Source organism: Empidonax traillii, unplaced genomic scaffold (assembly GCF_003031625.1).
Source record: "Empidonax traillii isolate 1590-97213 ecotype Southwest subspecies unplaced genomic scaffold, ASM303162v1 scaffold367:size622293, whole genome shotgun sequence".
NCBI lineage: Eukaryota > Metazoa > Chordata > Aves > Passeriformes > Tyrannidae > Empidonax > Empidonax traillii.
In genome coordinates, this window is record NW_020955560.1 from 555,078 (window position 1) to 572,413 (window position 17,336).

The window sequence follows — 17,336 nt, forward strand, 5'->3', positions numbered from 1 at the left end:
TGGCCTCCCACTGCATAAAGAAACCCATCACATGTAGCCACTCCTACACCTCCTCTTCTCTTACACATAGGAGCACACATATTCCATTTATTTGTGTGAGGATCATAATATTCCATTGAACTCAAACACGAACTTCCATCCCGGCCTCCAACTGAATATAACCTAAAAAAGTCCACACAAATAAAAAATGTTAATAAAACAAGTGTTCAGAACTGCAGAAATAAAAACAAGGAGTATGTGGGTTTTTTTATTTGACATCAGCCAACAGAAAAGAAGAAAAAATACAACATTTTTAAATAATTTGATTTTTATATAGTGAGGAAACAGATGTTTTTGATATTATTAAAAAACTCACATGCTACTTAGCTCTTTGCCCACCTGAACAGAAAGGAAGATATTTCTGTCTGTAATGGAGGTTTTCATTCTTCCATTAGTGCATATACAGTCAAGAGTGCCACAAGTGACATGCAGGTATGTTTCTATAGATTTATAAATCCCATAAAGGGTTGCTGCCTAAGCTAATCATCTGTGAGATGGAAGTGCTAACTTACAGTTGGTAATCCAGACAAAATAAAAAATATGCAATTTATTTATTATAGTTTCTCTGTGTTTTTATTGTGCATCAAACTAGTAGGAAACATCCGACAACTGTTGTCCTGTATTTCAAAATTTATCTTATACAGTATTTCAATATGGAATACATTCAGTGTTAGAACAGAATCATAATGATTAGAAGAATGAGCTTCTACTCTGCCTTTCTTGACATAAAAAAAAGAAAAAAAGAGGCACTCGGTATGCTAAAGTACAAATGATATGGAAAATTGCATTTGGTCTTTAAACGGATATTTAATAAATTCCACATAAGAACCTATCAAAGGAAGCTCATGTTCAGAATGAATTTACACATACAATATAGTAGATATCAAATATAAATGTGTTGCAGAAAGGAGTGTCACATTTTGGTTTAGACATGGATTTTTAAAGGAGAACTACCTCAGTTTCAAGAATCTTGCTTATACTGAAGAAAAGTCTTGGCCACACTAACAGTAACATATCTACCTCCAAGTAAGAAAATTATAACCCCGAGGCACTATAGATTTTCTTCATCAGAATGTATTGTGAGGATATGTTGGAAAGTCATGGAAAACTTCTGAAAAGTATTTTAAACTTGAAATTACAAAAATGTAGTTTAATAAAAAATACACTGTGTTTGTAACTATCTTCAGGCAAGAAACTTGTTACATTCTACTTTTTATAATGGTTCCCAGGAGGAAACAGTTCTGATTGTTCTTTCCCACTACTACTGTGCTGCATTAATTTCTTATATGAATCCTGTTGTAGGCTGTTGCTTTTCCTACAGTGCCTGGAGATTAACTAATAAAAACACAGGCTATTTTAAAGTCCAGCCACTAAGCAATTTAGGATGTGAAAGCTGTCTGTGTGAAGTAATTACTCATTTGGAAGCTTTTACTGTCCTAAGCACTCCATGAATTCAGAGTTATTTAAATGTGCATTTACCATTACATTTCATTGGTATGGATGTTGATGAATAAGGAAGTACCATACTATTACTAAATATGCCACTGAAGCATGAGAAGATGTCAACTGTCTCAGTATCCATCTATTGCATGATTTTGCCTAAAATATAAAAAAATATCTACACCTTTTTGTAGTTTCTACAGTTAAGGAAAAATAACTTCAACATTTGTCTAATTTTTCCCTATAGTGGGATGCAGAATAATTGCCTTTCTGAAAAAAAAGGGTTTGATCAAAAGCAGCAGTTACTAGACAGTATATTTATAAAATACCAGCAGCATCAAAATGGTCAAAAAAGAACCTGAAATAACTTCTCGGGATTTAAATTCAGTTATAAATTTATTTATAGGTCAAGGTAAATTTACAGTAAAACATAGTAAGAACAGAGAAAAGATTTTAAAATTTTCAACAAAAAAATTCTAAGGCTGATAACTTGTGGGTCAGTCTGTGAAATATGTTTGTTGTTCTTCCCACTGCAAAAGAGTTTACAGAATTCATTAATAGTAGTTAATTACTTCCTAAGAGAAATCTGAGACATTCCATAGTTAGGTATATGATGTAGGGTCTGTTACGGAAGCAGACATGTGACAGCATGAATTTTCTGACAGGGAAAAGCACTGCTGTATTTTAGCATTAGGCAAAATATCCATGTCATTCATAAAATATTGATTTAAAACTATTTGCTTGTAGCTAGTGAAAATATTGTGGGCAGAAATCTCACTGTTTGAAACCTGCTTTTTTCTCCTTACATGACTGTAATTAAGTATGCCAATTCAGGATTTTTTCTTAGTTCAAATGGATTAGTAAAAGAATAACTGAATCATCAATAAGGTACAAGAGCAAAGAAAATCTCAAGTAACAAAAACCATGAGAAAAAACCTGCACAGATGGGAAATATAATGTACTTTCTTATCTTGGTAGTTTGGCATGAAATTTTGAAGTGTTACTTAAGCTTTAAAAATTACAATTATAGCATATTAATATCTCTTTTATTTAATAATACTGATCCAGTTCCCTAGTCATTTGTTACTGAAGTATGAAAATTATCCATGCATTGCAATTTTATGGATGACTTGCAAAAAAATCTTAGGTCATTTAGTCTGTGACCTTCACAATGAACAAATCCTTCTCAGTTCAGCAAATTAAACCAATAATGTAAGATTCAGCTGAAGTTGGTCTACTGAGTCAAAAGGAATTTCATCTTACTCCAATATTAGTTATTAAGAAGGTAATCAAGTTTCAAACTGGAAAAAAATAGAAAGTTAAGAGTGGAGATGGCATGGTATTCTGTTCTGCTGAGTACAGTAGATATTTGATAGCTGTAAGGACTGTTGCCAATAGTTAGCTGAGTATTAAATTAGATATTTAATTAATTTCAATAAGATTTGTATTTTTAAATATACTTTCAGATTTAAACATATGTGGAAATAAGGCAGCATGTGCATACAGATGATAATACACACTTGAATGCATATGTGTATATACTTCATCTCCAATAAAAGATAATGATGAAAAGCCAGACTTTCAGAATAATCCAGAATATAGGATGCTAACATCTTTTGCAGTCTTGACCACAAGAGATAAAACAGTGATGGCTGAATGCTTTTTAAAAGTCTGTGCTTAATTGTGGAAGCTGCACAATTAAAAAATAGGCTGTGAATCTTCCTAGGCATTATCCACATTGCCTTCTGCTATCTAGATTGCTGCGTACATTACATTTAAAAACTTAAGTTAGATGGAGTGACCCTACTGCCTTTTCCTGCCAGGTATGAGGACTGAGTAAGTTAACTCACTATGTTCGCTTGTCTGAAGTACCCATGTATGTCCAAATTAATGCATAAATACTATACCATATGCATTATCTATGTAGAATTTTTTGTTCATTACAAAACTTGTAAAAAAGTTTTGTTGTATGGATAATGGATGAAGAGAAGTGCATAGTGGGGGCACATGCACTAAAATATGTAGATGTGCAGTAAACATTCAAAACAGAAATGTGATCTAAGCATCTGCCTTCTGTCTGCCAAGTGTCTGCCTTGGACTGTTGAAAGAATAGTGGGTTTACTGTAAAGTGTCATGATTTTTTATTGTCTTCTTGTACGAGTCACATGCATTTATCTAACTTTAGGGCTGGCCTACCTATATAGAAAGAAGCAAACCTCTGCAGATTACTTCCTATTGTACAGGCTGGAGGTAAAATACCAAGTTAAATCTTACTTGAAAAGGAGAGAAGATGATGTACTTTGAATTGAATTGTACATTCACTGAGCTGCATGGGACCCCCATGTAGGAAATATGAATTTGTGTGCAAAAGTTCAAAAGATCAGACCAGCACATTGNTGGCCTCCCACTGCATAAAGAAACCCATCACATGTAGCCACTCCTACACCTCCTCTTCTCTTACACATAGGAGCACACATATTCCATTTATTTGTGTGAGGATCATAATATTCCATTGAACTCAAACACGAACTTCCATCCCGGCCTCCAACTGAATATAACCTAAAAAAGTCCACACAAATAAAAAATATTAATAAGTGTTCAGAACTGCAGAAATAAAAACAAGGAGTATGTGGTTTTTTTTATTTGACATCAGCCAACAGAAAAGAAGAAAAAATACAACATTTTTAAATAATTTGATTTTTATATAGTGAGGAAACAGATGTTTTTGATATTATTAAAAAACTCACATGCTACTCAGCTCTTTGCCCACCTGAACAGAAAGGAAGATATTTCTTTCTGTAATGGATGTTTTCATTCTTCCATTAGTGCATATACAGTCAAGAGTGCCACAAGTGACATGCAGGTATGTTTCTATAGATTTATAAATCCCATAAAGGGTTGCTGCCTAAGCTAATCATCTGTGAGATGGAAGTGCTAACTTACAGTTGGTAATCCAGACAAAATAAAAAATATGCAATTCATTTATTATAGTTTCTCTGTGTTTTTATTGTGCATCAAACTAGTAGGAAACACCCGACAACTGCTGTCCTGTATTTCAAAATTTATCTTATACAGTATTTCAATATGGAATACATTCAGTGTTAGAACAGAATCATAATGATTAGAAGAATGAGCTTCTACTCTGCCTTTCTTGACATAAAAAAAAGAAAAAAAGAGGCACTCGGTATGCTAAAGTACAAACGATATGGAAAATTGTATTTGGTCTTTAAACGGATATTTAATAAATTCCACATAAGAACCTATCAAAGGAAGCTCATGTTCAGAATGAATTTACACATACAATATAGTAGATATCAAATATAAATGTGTTGCAGAAAGGAGTGTCACATTTTGGTTTAGACATGGATTTTTAAAGGAGAACTACCTCAGTTTCAAGAATCTTGCTTATATTGAAGAAAAGTCTTGGCCACACTAACAGTAACATATCTACCTCCAAGTAAGAAAATTATAACCCCGAGGCACTGTAGATTTTCTTCATCAGAATGTATTGTGAGGATATGTTGGAAAGTCATGGAAAACTTCTGAAAAGTATTTTAAACTTGAAATTACAAAAATGTAGTTTAATAAAAAATACACTGTGTTTGTAACTATCTTCAGGCAAGAAACTTGTTACATTCTACTTTTTATAATGGTTCCCAGGAGGAAACAGTTCTGATTGTTCTTTCTCACTACTACTGTGCTGCATTCATTTCTTGTATGAATCCTGTTGTAGGCTGTTGCCTTTCCTACAGTGCCTGGAGATTAACTAATAAAAACACAGGCTATTTTAAAGTCCAGCCACTAAGCAATTTAGGATGTGAAAGCTGTCTGTGTGAAGTAATTACTCATTTGGAAGCTTTTACTGTCCTAAGCACTCCATGAATTCAGAGTTATTTAAATGTGCATTTACCATTATATTTCATTGGTATGGATGTTGATGAATAAGGAAGTACCATACTATTACTAAATATGCCACTGAAGCATGAGAAGATGTCAACTGTCTCAGTATCCATCTATTGCATGATTTTGACTAAAATATTAAAAAATATCTACACCTTTTTGTAGTTTCTACAGTTAAGGAAAAATAACTTCAACATTTGTCTAATTTTTCCCTATAGTGGGATGCAGAATAATTGCCTTTCTGAAAAAAAAAGGGTTTGATCAAAAGCAGTAGTTACTAGACAGTATATTTATAAAATACCAGCAGCATCAAAATGGTCAAAAAAGAACCTGACATAACTTCTCGGGATTTAAATTCAGTTATAAATTTATTTATAGGTCAAGGTAAATTTACAGTAAAACATAGTAAGAACAGAGAAAAGATTTTAAAATTTTCAACAAAAAAATTCTAAGGTTGATAACTTGTGGGTCAGTCTGTGAAATATGTTTGTTGTTCTTCCCACTGCAAAAGAGTTTTACAGAATTCATTAATAGTAGCTAATTACTTCCTAAGACAAATCTGAGACATTCTATAGTTAGGTATATGATGTAGGGTCTGTTACGGAAGCAGACATGTGACAGCATGAATTTTCTGACAGGGAAAAGCACTGCTGTATTTTAGCATTAGGCAAAATATCCATGTCATTCATAAAATATTGATTTAAAACTATTTGCTTGTAGCTAGTGAAAATATTGTGGGCAGAAATCTCACTGTTTGAAATCTGCTTTTTTCTCCTTACATGACTGTAATTAAGTATGCCAATTCAGGATTTTTTCTTAGTTCAAATGGATTAGTAAAAGAATAACTGAATCATCAATAAGGTACAAGAGCAAAGAAAATCTCAAGTAAAAAAAACCATGAGAAAAAACCTGCACAGATGGGAAATATAATGTACTTTCTTATCTTGGTAGTTTGGCATGAAATTTTGAAGTGTTACTTAAGCTTTAAAAATTACAATTATAGCATATTAATATCTCTTTTATTTAATAATACTGATCCAGTTCCCTAGTCAGTTGTTACTGAAGTATGAAAATTATCCATGCATTGCAATTTTATGGATGACTTGCAAAAAAATCTTAGATCATTTAGTCTGTGACCTTCACAATGAACAAATCCTTCTCAGTTCAGAAAATTAAACCAATAATGTAAGATTCAGCTGAAGTTGGTCTACTGAGTCAAAAGGAATTTCATCTTACTCCAATATTAGTTATTAAGAAGGTAATCAAGTTTCAAACTGGAAAAAAATAGAAAGTTAAGAGTGGAGATGGCATGGTATTCTGTTCTGCTGAGTACAGTAGATATTTGATAGCTATAAGGACTGTTGCCAATAGTTAGCTGAGTATTAAATTAGATATTTAATTAATTTCAATAAGATTTGTATTTTTAAATATACTTTCAGATTTAAACATATGTGGAAATAAGGCAGCATGTGCATACAGATGATAATACACACTTGAATGCATATGTGTATATACTTCATCTCCAATAAAAGATAATGATGAAAAGCCAGACTTTCAGAATAATCCAGAATATAGGATGCTAACATCTTTTGCAGTCTTGATCACAAGAGATAAACCAGTGATGGCTGAATGCTTTTTAAAAGTCTGTGCTTAATTGTGGAAGCTGCACAATTAAAAAACAGGCTGTGAATCTTCCTAGGCATTATCCACATTGCCTTCTGCTATCTAGATTGCTGCGTACATTACATTTAAAAACTTAAGTTAGATGGAGTGACCCTACTGCCTTTTCCTGCCAGGTATGAGGACTGAGTAAGTTAACTCACTATGTTTGCTTGTCTGAAGTACCCAAGTATGTCCAAATTAATGCATAAATACTATACCATATGCATTATCTATGTAGAATTTTTTGTTCATTACAAAACTTGTAAAAAAGTTTTGTTGTATGGATAATGGATGAAGAGAAGTGCATAGTGGGGGCACATGCACTAAAAGATGTAGATGTGCAGTAAACATTCAAAACAGAAATGTGATCTAAGCATCTGCCTTGTGTCTGCCAAGTGTCTGCCTTGGACTGTTGAAAGAATAGTGGGTTTACTGTAAAGTGTCATGATTTTTTATTGTCTTCTTGTACGAGTCACATGCATTTATCTAACTTTAGGGCTGGCCTATCTATATAGAAAGAAGTAAACGTCTGCAGATTACTTCCTATTGTACAGGCTGGAGGTAAAATACCAAGTTAAATCTTTCTTGAAAAGGAGAGAAGATGATGCACTTTGAATTGAATTGTACATTCACTAAGCTGCATGGGACCCCCATGTAGGAAATATGAATTTGTGTGCAAAAGTTCAAAAGATCAGACCAGCACATTGATTTAGTAATAAGTCTTAATGATTCTGCTAAGAGAAAATACCACAGATAGTTTATTATATGATGCATGAAAGGCAAAGAAGCAGAACTCCTGGAGGAGGTTATAATCAGACATACAATCAAGTTTTGTAGGTGGTTATATGAATGTAATACATTGCTAACTCTCTTGTGCCAAACACTGAACTGCTATTAAGGACTTTGCGGAATTATTAACCTTTGCCTCTCCAAGGTCAGTACACAGCAAATATATTCTTGGTGGGTGACTAGCTACAAGAACTTTTCTTGTGCACACACTAATTTGGTTTGACTTTTGCCATTTCTCTTAAAAATGAAGGTTCAGCAACCTAATTTTTCTAATAGTTACTTCGTAAGAGTGCATAATAATCATAAGGGATATATTAAACTAAAGCAACTGCTATTTACAATAGGCACAATATTGATCTAAATAACACAAGTTTCATTCCAGCTTTTCTCATTAAATGACCTGCAAACAAAACATTCTACTTCACATATGCCAATATCTCTATTGGCCAGCTTTCAGTTTCCCATTCAAAATGAAACAGAAAATAGATGGAAAAGCACTGCTGAAACAATAATCCAATTAATGAAAATTCATTACTAAAGGAATCCAATTATTGCAAAACCGGTGGAAGTGAATGAATGTAACTGAATATAAAGAAACAAATATTAAAAAAATGCCTAAAGCTAGATAGTTATTAAAGTCTCTCCACCCCACACGTGAAGTTGAAAAAGTAACAAATGAATTTCCACGGGTATGAAGGGAAAAATAGTAAATATGTATATACAGATGCATCTTTATAGAAAATATCATTAGTATATTCAATTTCTATGAATGTTTAAATAGAATTAATAGAATGTAGAAGCCATTCTAAATTCCATCTGCTGTAGTTAAGCAAAAAAATGTCACACTACCAGTTGATAATAAATAATTTCATAAAGGACATAACCACAAAATCACTTTTTTTTTTTATGTTGAACTGTCTTTCAATAAAAATATGAAAAAAGAATATGAAAATATATCACTAAGGTAAACAGGAAAAAGGATGGAAATATAATTGATGGGGAAAGATGAGGCTTTCCAAACAACTCCAGTTTTAAAGGCGTTGGATTGGATTAAGAGGATCTATGTTCATGGTTTTATTCCTATAAAATAAAATATCTCTGGGTCAGTTTATGCATCCTGCCATTTGCATTTAATTTCCCTGCTTAAAATAATCACCAGTCACAGGCTGTGCAGCCAGTGGAGGACATCACATTGGAGTAGCAGGTTATTTCCCAAAGAACTGCAGCCCATGGAGAACCCATGATAGAGCAAGGGAGATGCATGAGGAAGAAGGAGTGGCAAAATAGACGCAGTTATGGGCTGACCACAACCCCCATTCCCCATCCCCCTGCACCAGTCAGGGGTGGGGCTATAGGAATATATAAGACATGAGTTGAGTCTAGGACAGTGGAGACAAAAGATGGTGTTTTAAAATTTTTGCTTGTCACCAGCCAGAATCTATTTTTATTAGAAATAAATTGCATTAATTTTCACCATGACAAGTGTGTTTTGCCTGTGACAGTAATTGTTTAGTGATCTTGTTGTCTTTATCTTAACCCATGGGGTTTTTCAGCCTATTTTCTTCCCCTGTCTAAAGAAGGAGAGGAGTGAGAGGCTGGGTGGGCATTTGACTGCTAGCCAAGGCTAACCCACCATAATAATTCAAAAGTAACTGCAAGAATCCCCTTTCTCCTCTTCTCACTGTACAGTGCCTAAATACAGAAGGAGACTGTAAAAATAACTGTAATAGAAATACTAATACTAATGATAATAATAAAAATAAATTGCTTCCTCTTTCTTGAAAGAATCAGATAGAAGTCAGATATTGATGAGGAATAATATTCTCTTGCAGCATTTCATCTTGGTCTCTTACTATTCTTCAGACACATTGAATATTTATAAAACTTTTCTTTTTCTCATTATTTCAAAGAGTTCTACAAACAGTTATATTTTTAAAAGTTAAGATTAAACAATTCCTTCCTTTTCGTCATCTATCATAGAACAATAGTGCGTGGTATCTAATAAAAACAACAGCAGTAGGTGGAAATATCAAGTTTACTATAGCACATCCTTGAGGACGTGGCAATCAATAAAGGGCAGGATCCCCTTCTGGATTCCACAAGATGTTACAATGAGATTGAACTGTTTGCCAGTGTGTGTCACAGTCATTATTTTTGACACTTAAGGTACTGCTGTGATGTTCTAATATCTACAGTCAACCTGCAGATCAGATCAACAGCAGAGTATTTCATCCTTTTTTAGCACAGATTTATTGACATTGTTAAGGAGATCAAAGGTAAAGGGCTAGACTTCTTGTCATGAAAGCTTCGATTGCTTCAAAAGAATGTTGATAATTTAGAATGCAGAAGTAGAAATTGAGGAATATTTTTTGTAATGAAGTTTTTATGGCCATAATATGGGACAATCTAGAAAATTTTCAGTTATTGCAGTGTCACAAAAATAGTTGCAATAACATATTCCATTAAGGTCTTATGGGTAAAACAGTACTGCAACTTAAAAATGTAATAATGCAACATGATTATATAAAAGTACCCTGTGAAATGAACTAAGTTTAAAAAAAATTACTTCAGATACTTATTTTTCTGAATTTCTGAGAAATTCATCAGGATTTTATGGCTTCAATAATTAAATATTTTTCAGATTAGATTATGATGCACATGTTGGAACAATCCTTTTCAATTTTTAGGAAAGATTTTGATGTAAAACTTTCAGTTTAAATTTTAAAATGTCTAATGCATTTCATAATTATTTAATTCAGTGAAGAAGAAAGGAAACATAAGGAATGGAAAAAAAACTCCTCAGAACTTCCATACTAAAATAGTTTTTTCTTTGCTGAATGCTAAATCCAATATCTTGTTGCTCATTGAGATATCCCTTTCCAATACTCTGAGGAATGCAGCATATGTCAGTTGCATGGAACAGCAGTGTGGTAGGAATAGCACCAGGGAGTTGAAAGACTTGTTTCTTACATATGTTTTCAAGTATCAGTTCTTGGAATATGGAATATTTTTTAAAGATGGTTATTCAGACAAAAAAAAAATCAATAATACATTTCCATTTGTTTCAGTAAGACCACTGTCTTTCAGTTTTCAATGTTGTCCATTCTACTTTTCTGGGACACAGGTAACATCTCTTTTCATTTAACAGTGACATAAGTCACACAAAATTCAACTGAGTATCTATTAACAGGGAAGCATTAGATGTATGTTCAGTTGTGCAAAAGAAATATACCTGGAATATATATACATAATAATATGCAGCTCTTCATGATTTTAGGTCAATATTTGAAGGGTTATTTGTTTAGATCTTGTTTCTGTTAGTTTGCTTCATAGCTCATGCACTGTTGAAGCCAGATTCTTTTAGGGTAACAGGGTTATTAAAGCAGCTTTGTCCATTTGATCTGCTCTGAACATTTCAGTGACACTTTGACTTAACAAGACAAAACAATGACAATTAAGCTTCATTGTTTTTCAAATGATTTCACAACACAAAACTAGTGTCATGGATGAGAAGTGGATAATCTGAGAGATCATCATTAATTCATACAATGAATTAAATAATAAAATATTAATAATGAATGCATCCAATAAAGCCTATTTAATTGGAGTTATTCTGTTAAGAGAACATAGCTGCCATGTGACAAACTCACCAAATGAATTAAGACTTTTAAAGCCTGTAGCTGTAATCAATTTGAAATAATTTTAAAAAAATCAAACCTATATATTGTTATAACGGTGGGATTATGGGCACTCTGTCTGGTCTCCTGCTGCTGTTACAGAAAGGCACACAATTTCCTAATATAAAATAGTTGTTTGTGGGGTAAATGAAGCTTCTTGTTAGATTTTATTATATTCAGTGATTTACAGTCAATGGAAAGAGTCTGACAAGCCCAGAAATCAATTCAGCCCACTATTCTCAGGCCTGTATGCTAGATGTGATAAGCAAAACCTAATAAAAAGGATTTCAGAGAGAATTTTACAACTTTAAAACTTTATAAAACTGAGTGATTTTCAGCTGGAATAAATGGGGTGGGCAAAATTCAGTGGGTTCTTGAATTAGGCAGTCTATCATGAAACACAATAGCCTGAATAAGTCCTTTTTTATCCCTATATACTTTTTATCCAAACTTTTATTAATTTTTTTTAACGTCCTCAGTATTTACTGTTTCATTCTATTCCACAACTGCAGCTGTTTCACATCCTTTCTTCCTCCTGTTCAGTAGCAATAAAGTGTAAAGAAAACAATATTCCAAAAGTTTTACTCCATTGCTCCCACTATTTCCAAGGTATTTTTTACTGATTGCTCCTTATAATGTTCAGTTTTCTGTAGTGGGATGCACCTTCCCTGCTTAAAAATAAAAACCTTGGAAGCCAGAATCTGAGGCAGAGTCCTTAGGTTTTCTGTATACTTACTTGAGAAAAATGGGCACTTACAGAGCACAATTCATGCTTTCTGAACAACAGCTGTATAAAATAAGACAAAAAATATCCTAAAAGTCCCTATTTCTTCCATTGGCCATAAAGGAAGCTTAGGATGATTGGAACAGTTGTAAATGTCTAAAGAAAAATATCTGAACTTAGGTGTGATGAATTCTTCCCCATCTCTAAATTAGTTCACACTGTAATTTTTTAGCTAAAAGCAAGTACTTAAAAAGTGGTAAGTAGCAAGTAATACATAATATCATGTTACTATAAAATGAGTTTTAATAAGTGCAACATTAAAACCTAAAATGTAAAAGTTATAAAAGAGAAACCTAGAATATGAACACTATTAGAATTATAGCTTTAAGGTAGTCTGTTTTGACAAGAACAAAATTTCTGTTTACTTGCTGGATGAATGTAGTTGCCTTCAGACAAATAAGGTTTCATGGGTCAATGTCTGGCTGAAGCAAGGTACAAAATGCATTTACAACAAATCTTATCACTGTGTAAATTACTTAATTAGTGTCATGGTTTAGGAATGGTACCCCCCAATTTAGTGTTCCCACTGAAACTCCAAACTACGCTGCTGGTCGCTCGCTTCCCTCACTCCCCTATGTCTCCCCACTGTGGGTGGCTGGAGAGGAGACTTGGAGGCACAAAAGGTGAAGATCACGACTTGATATAAGAACAATTCACTGGAAAGACCAATGAGATAAGAAAAGGAACAGTGACAGCTACAATACCAGTGGCAGAAGGTACAAGTAAAGAAATGTTACTGCTCACCATGGAAACCTCCAACAATAGACTATACCCAACCACAGATTATCCCCAACCACTCCCTCCAGCTCAGGACCAGTGCTATGCTACCACAACGGGAAAGAACTCCTTCTCCTCAGAAATGAGTCCCTTTTCCCTGCCCCTGGCAATGAGTGAGGTGGTACAGAATAACCTCTGGGTCCTGGCCATGCCCCCTCCTGGCTACTGCAAAAATTAACCCTCTCGTGGTCGGAAGCAGGACAATTAGATAAACTTGGTTAACTGGAATTGGCATATGCAACACATAAAAATCAGATGAGTCAACTACAATTTGTCCTGAATTGTTTTATACCATACACACTGAAATTTAAGGTCTGTATGCGGAAGCATTTGATGAGAATATTACACAAAAATAATATAGAATATATATAAAAAAATATTTATTTCAAATCAATGTACAAGCCATTAGATATAGGAGGGTGTGCCCAAATGTGACTATATTTATTTTAAGACACTCTGAATTTCAGTATGCTAAAAGTTTTTTACTACTGTGTGTCAGCTATTCATCCCTCTATGAGAAGTGTTTCAATTGTGTAAGCATACCCTACTCACTTGCCATTTAATGCTGCTACTCCAACAGTGCTTCTGGCAATTGACATACTTGCCACAAATGTCCACTGCTGACTTTGAGGGTCCCACCTCTCAACTGTGTTCAAATAACTCCAACCATCATGTCCTCCCACTGCATAAATAGGCCCTTCAAGCACTGTAACTCCTAAAAATGGAAGACAGAGTGAGAGAACATAAAAGTATGCTTTCTTTATCAGTAGTAAAAAATAAAAAACATTTTTCAAAACACAGTCAACAAATGAACTTGTATATTCAAAGTAAAAATGGAAGCACCAATTTGAGATTTGATTTATTAAAGATTAACAAACAGAAATAAAATAATGCCACTCCACACATTTCTATGAAAAACAGGTCTTGTGAAACAAATTTAATTTCATTCCTTGAGAAGAGTGTTTGCTTCATAGATTAACCTCTCAATAGTGTAATCATAGATTTCTGTAAACTGTTTGACCTAGTATCTCATAACATTCTGATCATGAATTAGCTCTTTAGAATAGCAGTAAGGCACAAGAAAGTATGGACTGGATACCTGATGGATCTCAAATTATTGTCAACCTAAGGGGTATTGGGAGGTTCCACAGGAAAGGGAAAGAAGTCTGATTTTTTTCCCAGCATTTTTGTCAATTATGTAAAAGAAAATACACAACTTTTCACTAGCAAGAAGCTTTATGGATCCATACAGAATCAAAACAAACGCATTTAAAGGCTTGAGCAAGTAACTTAGAGTGATAAATTTAGCTGCTTCATTACCCTATCAAAAGGAGAAATAGCCAGGTACCTTCACAGGAAAATAATGTTGGATATATAAGGATTCTTTTATCTACTGAAGAAAAGTAAAACAAAATGTAAAACATGATAGATGAAAAAGGAAATATTTAAAAAAGGAAGAAATTTTTAACTACGAGGGATTTCAATAACCCAGTCAAAGGAATTGATCAATTCTCTCACTGTATCTTCAGTGAGGCTTAGAAGACTCTGGAAGATAAATTATAGCTAAGTACCGATTGTTACAAGAAAGTGAGCTCAGTAATTCCATTCTATGAATCCATCATCCCAAATGAGCATTGCTCTGAAAAATCTCAAGCTAAATACAATTCTATTCCTAAGTCAATGTATTTTTTTTCTCCATTCCATTTCACACAATTTGAACTCAGCAGAAAGTCAGAAAACAGTAGATCATTAAAGTTTCAGAGAACATCCACTCCTCACTGGTTTTGCCATCTGCTAACTTGCCGAGCATGCACTCTTTCCCATCATCCAAGTTATCACTGAAGATGATGAGCACACTGGACATTGGGAAACATCACTAGTGGCTTCTATCGGGACTTTGTTCTGCTGATGATAGCTCTTTAACCCTGACTGTTCATCTAGTCAAGTTGGTCAGGAATAACTTTTCTTCTATAAATTTATATTCCCAGTCAACTTAATATGAACTGAAACTGTTCCAGTATTATTTGCTCCATCACCTTCTCAGGGATCATGGTGAGGCTGACTGGCCTGTAACTTTGCAGACTCTTCTTGCCCTTTTTGAAGGGCATTCGTTTTCTTCCAGGCTTAAGGAATCAGATCACCAGAACCTTTCAAAGATAATTGACACTGGTCTCACCATTACATCAGCCAGCTCTCTCTACACTTGTAGGTGCATGTTTTCAGGTTCCATGGACTTGTACATGGTCAGATTGCTTAAATATTCCTTAAACTTTTCCTCTCCCACTGAGGGTAAGAAATCTTTGTACCAGATTTCCTTCTTTGGTTTCAGGGACCTAGGACTCTCAAAGCCAGTCTTAAAGACTGAGGCAAAGAAAGCATTGAGTACTTCGGACTTTTCTGTGTTCTTTCTCACCAGGTCCCCTGCCCCAATCAGGAAAAAAAGCTCACCTTTTCCTTAAGTCTTCCTTTTGCTGTTCAAAGACCTGAGAAAGCCTTTCTTGTTGCCCTTCAAGTCACCCATCAGATTCAACTCAAAATGAGCTCTGCCTTTCCTAAGCTGATCCCTCCAGCACCTCCATATTTCTCCTGGGTCACTTGTGCATTTTCCACCACTTGCACGCTTCCTCTTTCAGTTTGACTTTAATCAGAAGTTGTCAATCCATCCTCCTACCTTCTTGACTGATTTCCTGCGCATCAAGACAGATTAAAGCAAGTGATCCTTGAAAAATTTGTCAGCTCTTCTGGGTCCCTCTTTTCTCCAGGACCATATTTCCCAGAGCCACCATTGCAGAAAACAATATATTGCCCTCAGTAGTTTTGGCTCCATTTTGTGGAAGCTGATGTACAAACTGTTGCATCTCTTGCCTGCCTCTGTTACCTGTGTTCAAAGCCACCTATCTATGAACCATTACAGTCTAATTCTTATGTTTTCTAAGAAGCCAAGTTTGAAAAGCTCTAAGCAATGAAGAAGTATTTTCTTTCACCATTAGGCAGTGCTTGCACCATATGTTTCAAAAGATTCTAATGAGTAATAATAATAATGTGATCAACTCCCCCAAAGAAATAATTAAATACACATTTTATATTACAGTAGACTGTGTCATATATCCAAGCATTGAATTCAAGCATTTGAATTCATTTAAAGCTTAGATGCCAGAACGCCTATGAGATTTCTATATTGCCCGTATGAATTAAAGGGTAGTCCTAAAGGTGTTGCTTTTAGCCTCCCTATCATACAGAATGGATGGACTGCAGTACATCTCACCTCTGTGTCAACCTGTACTGAAGTTACTGAACAGTTCATGATAACTGCAAATGAAATACCACAATCAAAATCTTAAGGGATACATTCTGCCAAGATCACAAAGCAAAATATTTTCCAGTAAAATTGGTGAAACAAGACTATTCACTTTTCTGAATGTTCCAGGTCATTTGTTTTAATGGAAAAAAAATTAAATTTATTTAAAGTAGTCTCTGTTGAAATGTCAGAGTTCCAATCCTATTAGCACACTGTAGAATTCCTCCTCCTTAAAGAGCAAAGGTATTGAACTTTATATACCTTTTATTTTTTTTAAATGGTGCAGCCAATTTCTGCATCGTCTCTTGAGACATGATTTTTCACCTTTTTGCAGTCAAGATACCGAACAGTGTGTTAGAAGATCAGAGTTCATTTTTACTTCATGAAACAGATCTTCATGTTCGTTGTGTGTCCTACAGTAAACAGACATCAGAGTACCTAATTTGTTGTTTTCTGTCATCTATGCCCACTAGATAATAAACATTCACCTAGATTTACACTCAGAATGAAAATAATGTTTTTATTACAATATATAGAACAGACTTTTCCTGTTTCCTAAATGAGAAAATAATTATTTTCAGCTGACACTTGAAGTCTTATTGTCTCCTTTACCTCATCTTCAATAATTTGGCAGAACTAGTTTAAGGCACAAGTAAAGAAGAAATCCTCTTGGATTTAATGTTTCACACAATGCTAGTGCTTTGTTGTTTTCTGAGAAAAGCAATAATACATTCAGAAAAGAATTTTACTGTAAGAGAATTACATTAAAAAAAATCAAGGTTATTATTAATCTGAACAAAGAAACTGGAAGCTGGTGGTATTAGATCTTTTCTAATTTGTAGAAAACAGTAATTCTGGCATTGAGGGACTAATTTGTTCTGCCCATCTTATGACGAATTACTTTTGTTTTCACAACAATATAAACAGTTTGGCTTTGCTAGTCCTCATACAGCTACTGGGCAGCTGAGAC

General features: G+C 34.1%; 1 protein-coding gene across 1 annotated transcript in view; it reads right to left on the bottom strand.

Moving 5' to 3' along the window:
- LOC114061880 (kelch-like protein 1) overlaps positions 1–17,336 on the bottom strand; it is a gene marked incomplete at its 5' end in the record, with an annotated part of 54,331 nt that overhangs the window by 6,709 nt on the left and 30,286 nt on the right. The window contains one exon of the mRNA XM_027892774.1: positions 13,621–13,783. Within this exon, the coding sequence (XP_027748575.1) occupies positions 13,621–13,783 (163 nt within the window). The remainder of the gene's footprint in view (positions 1–13,620; positions 13,784–17,336) is intronic.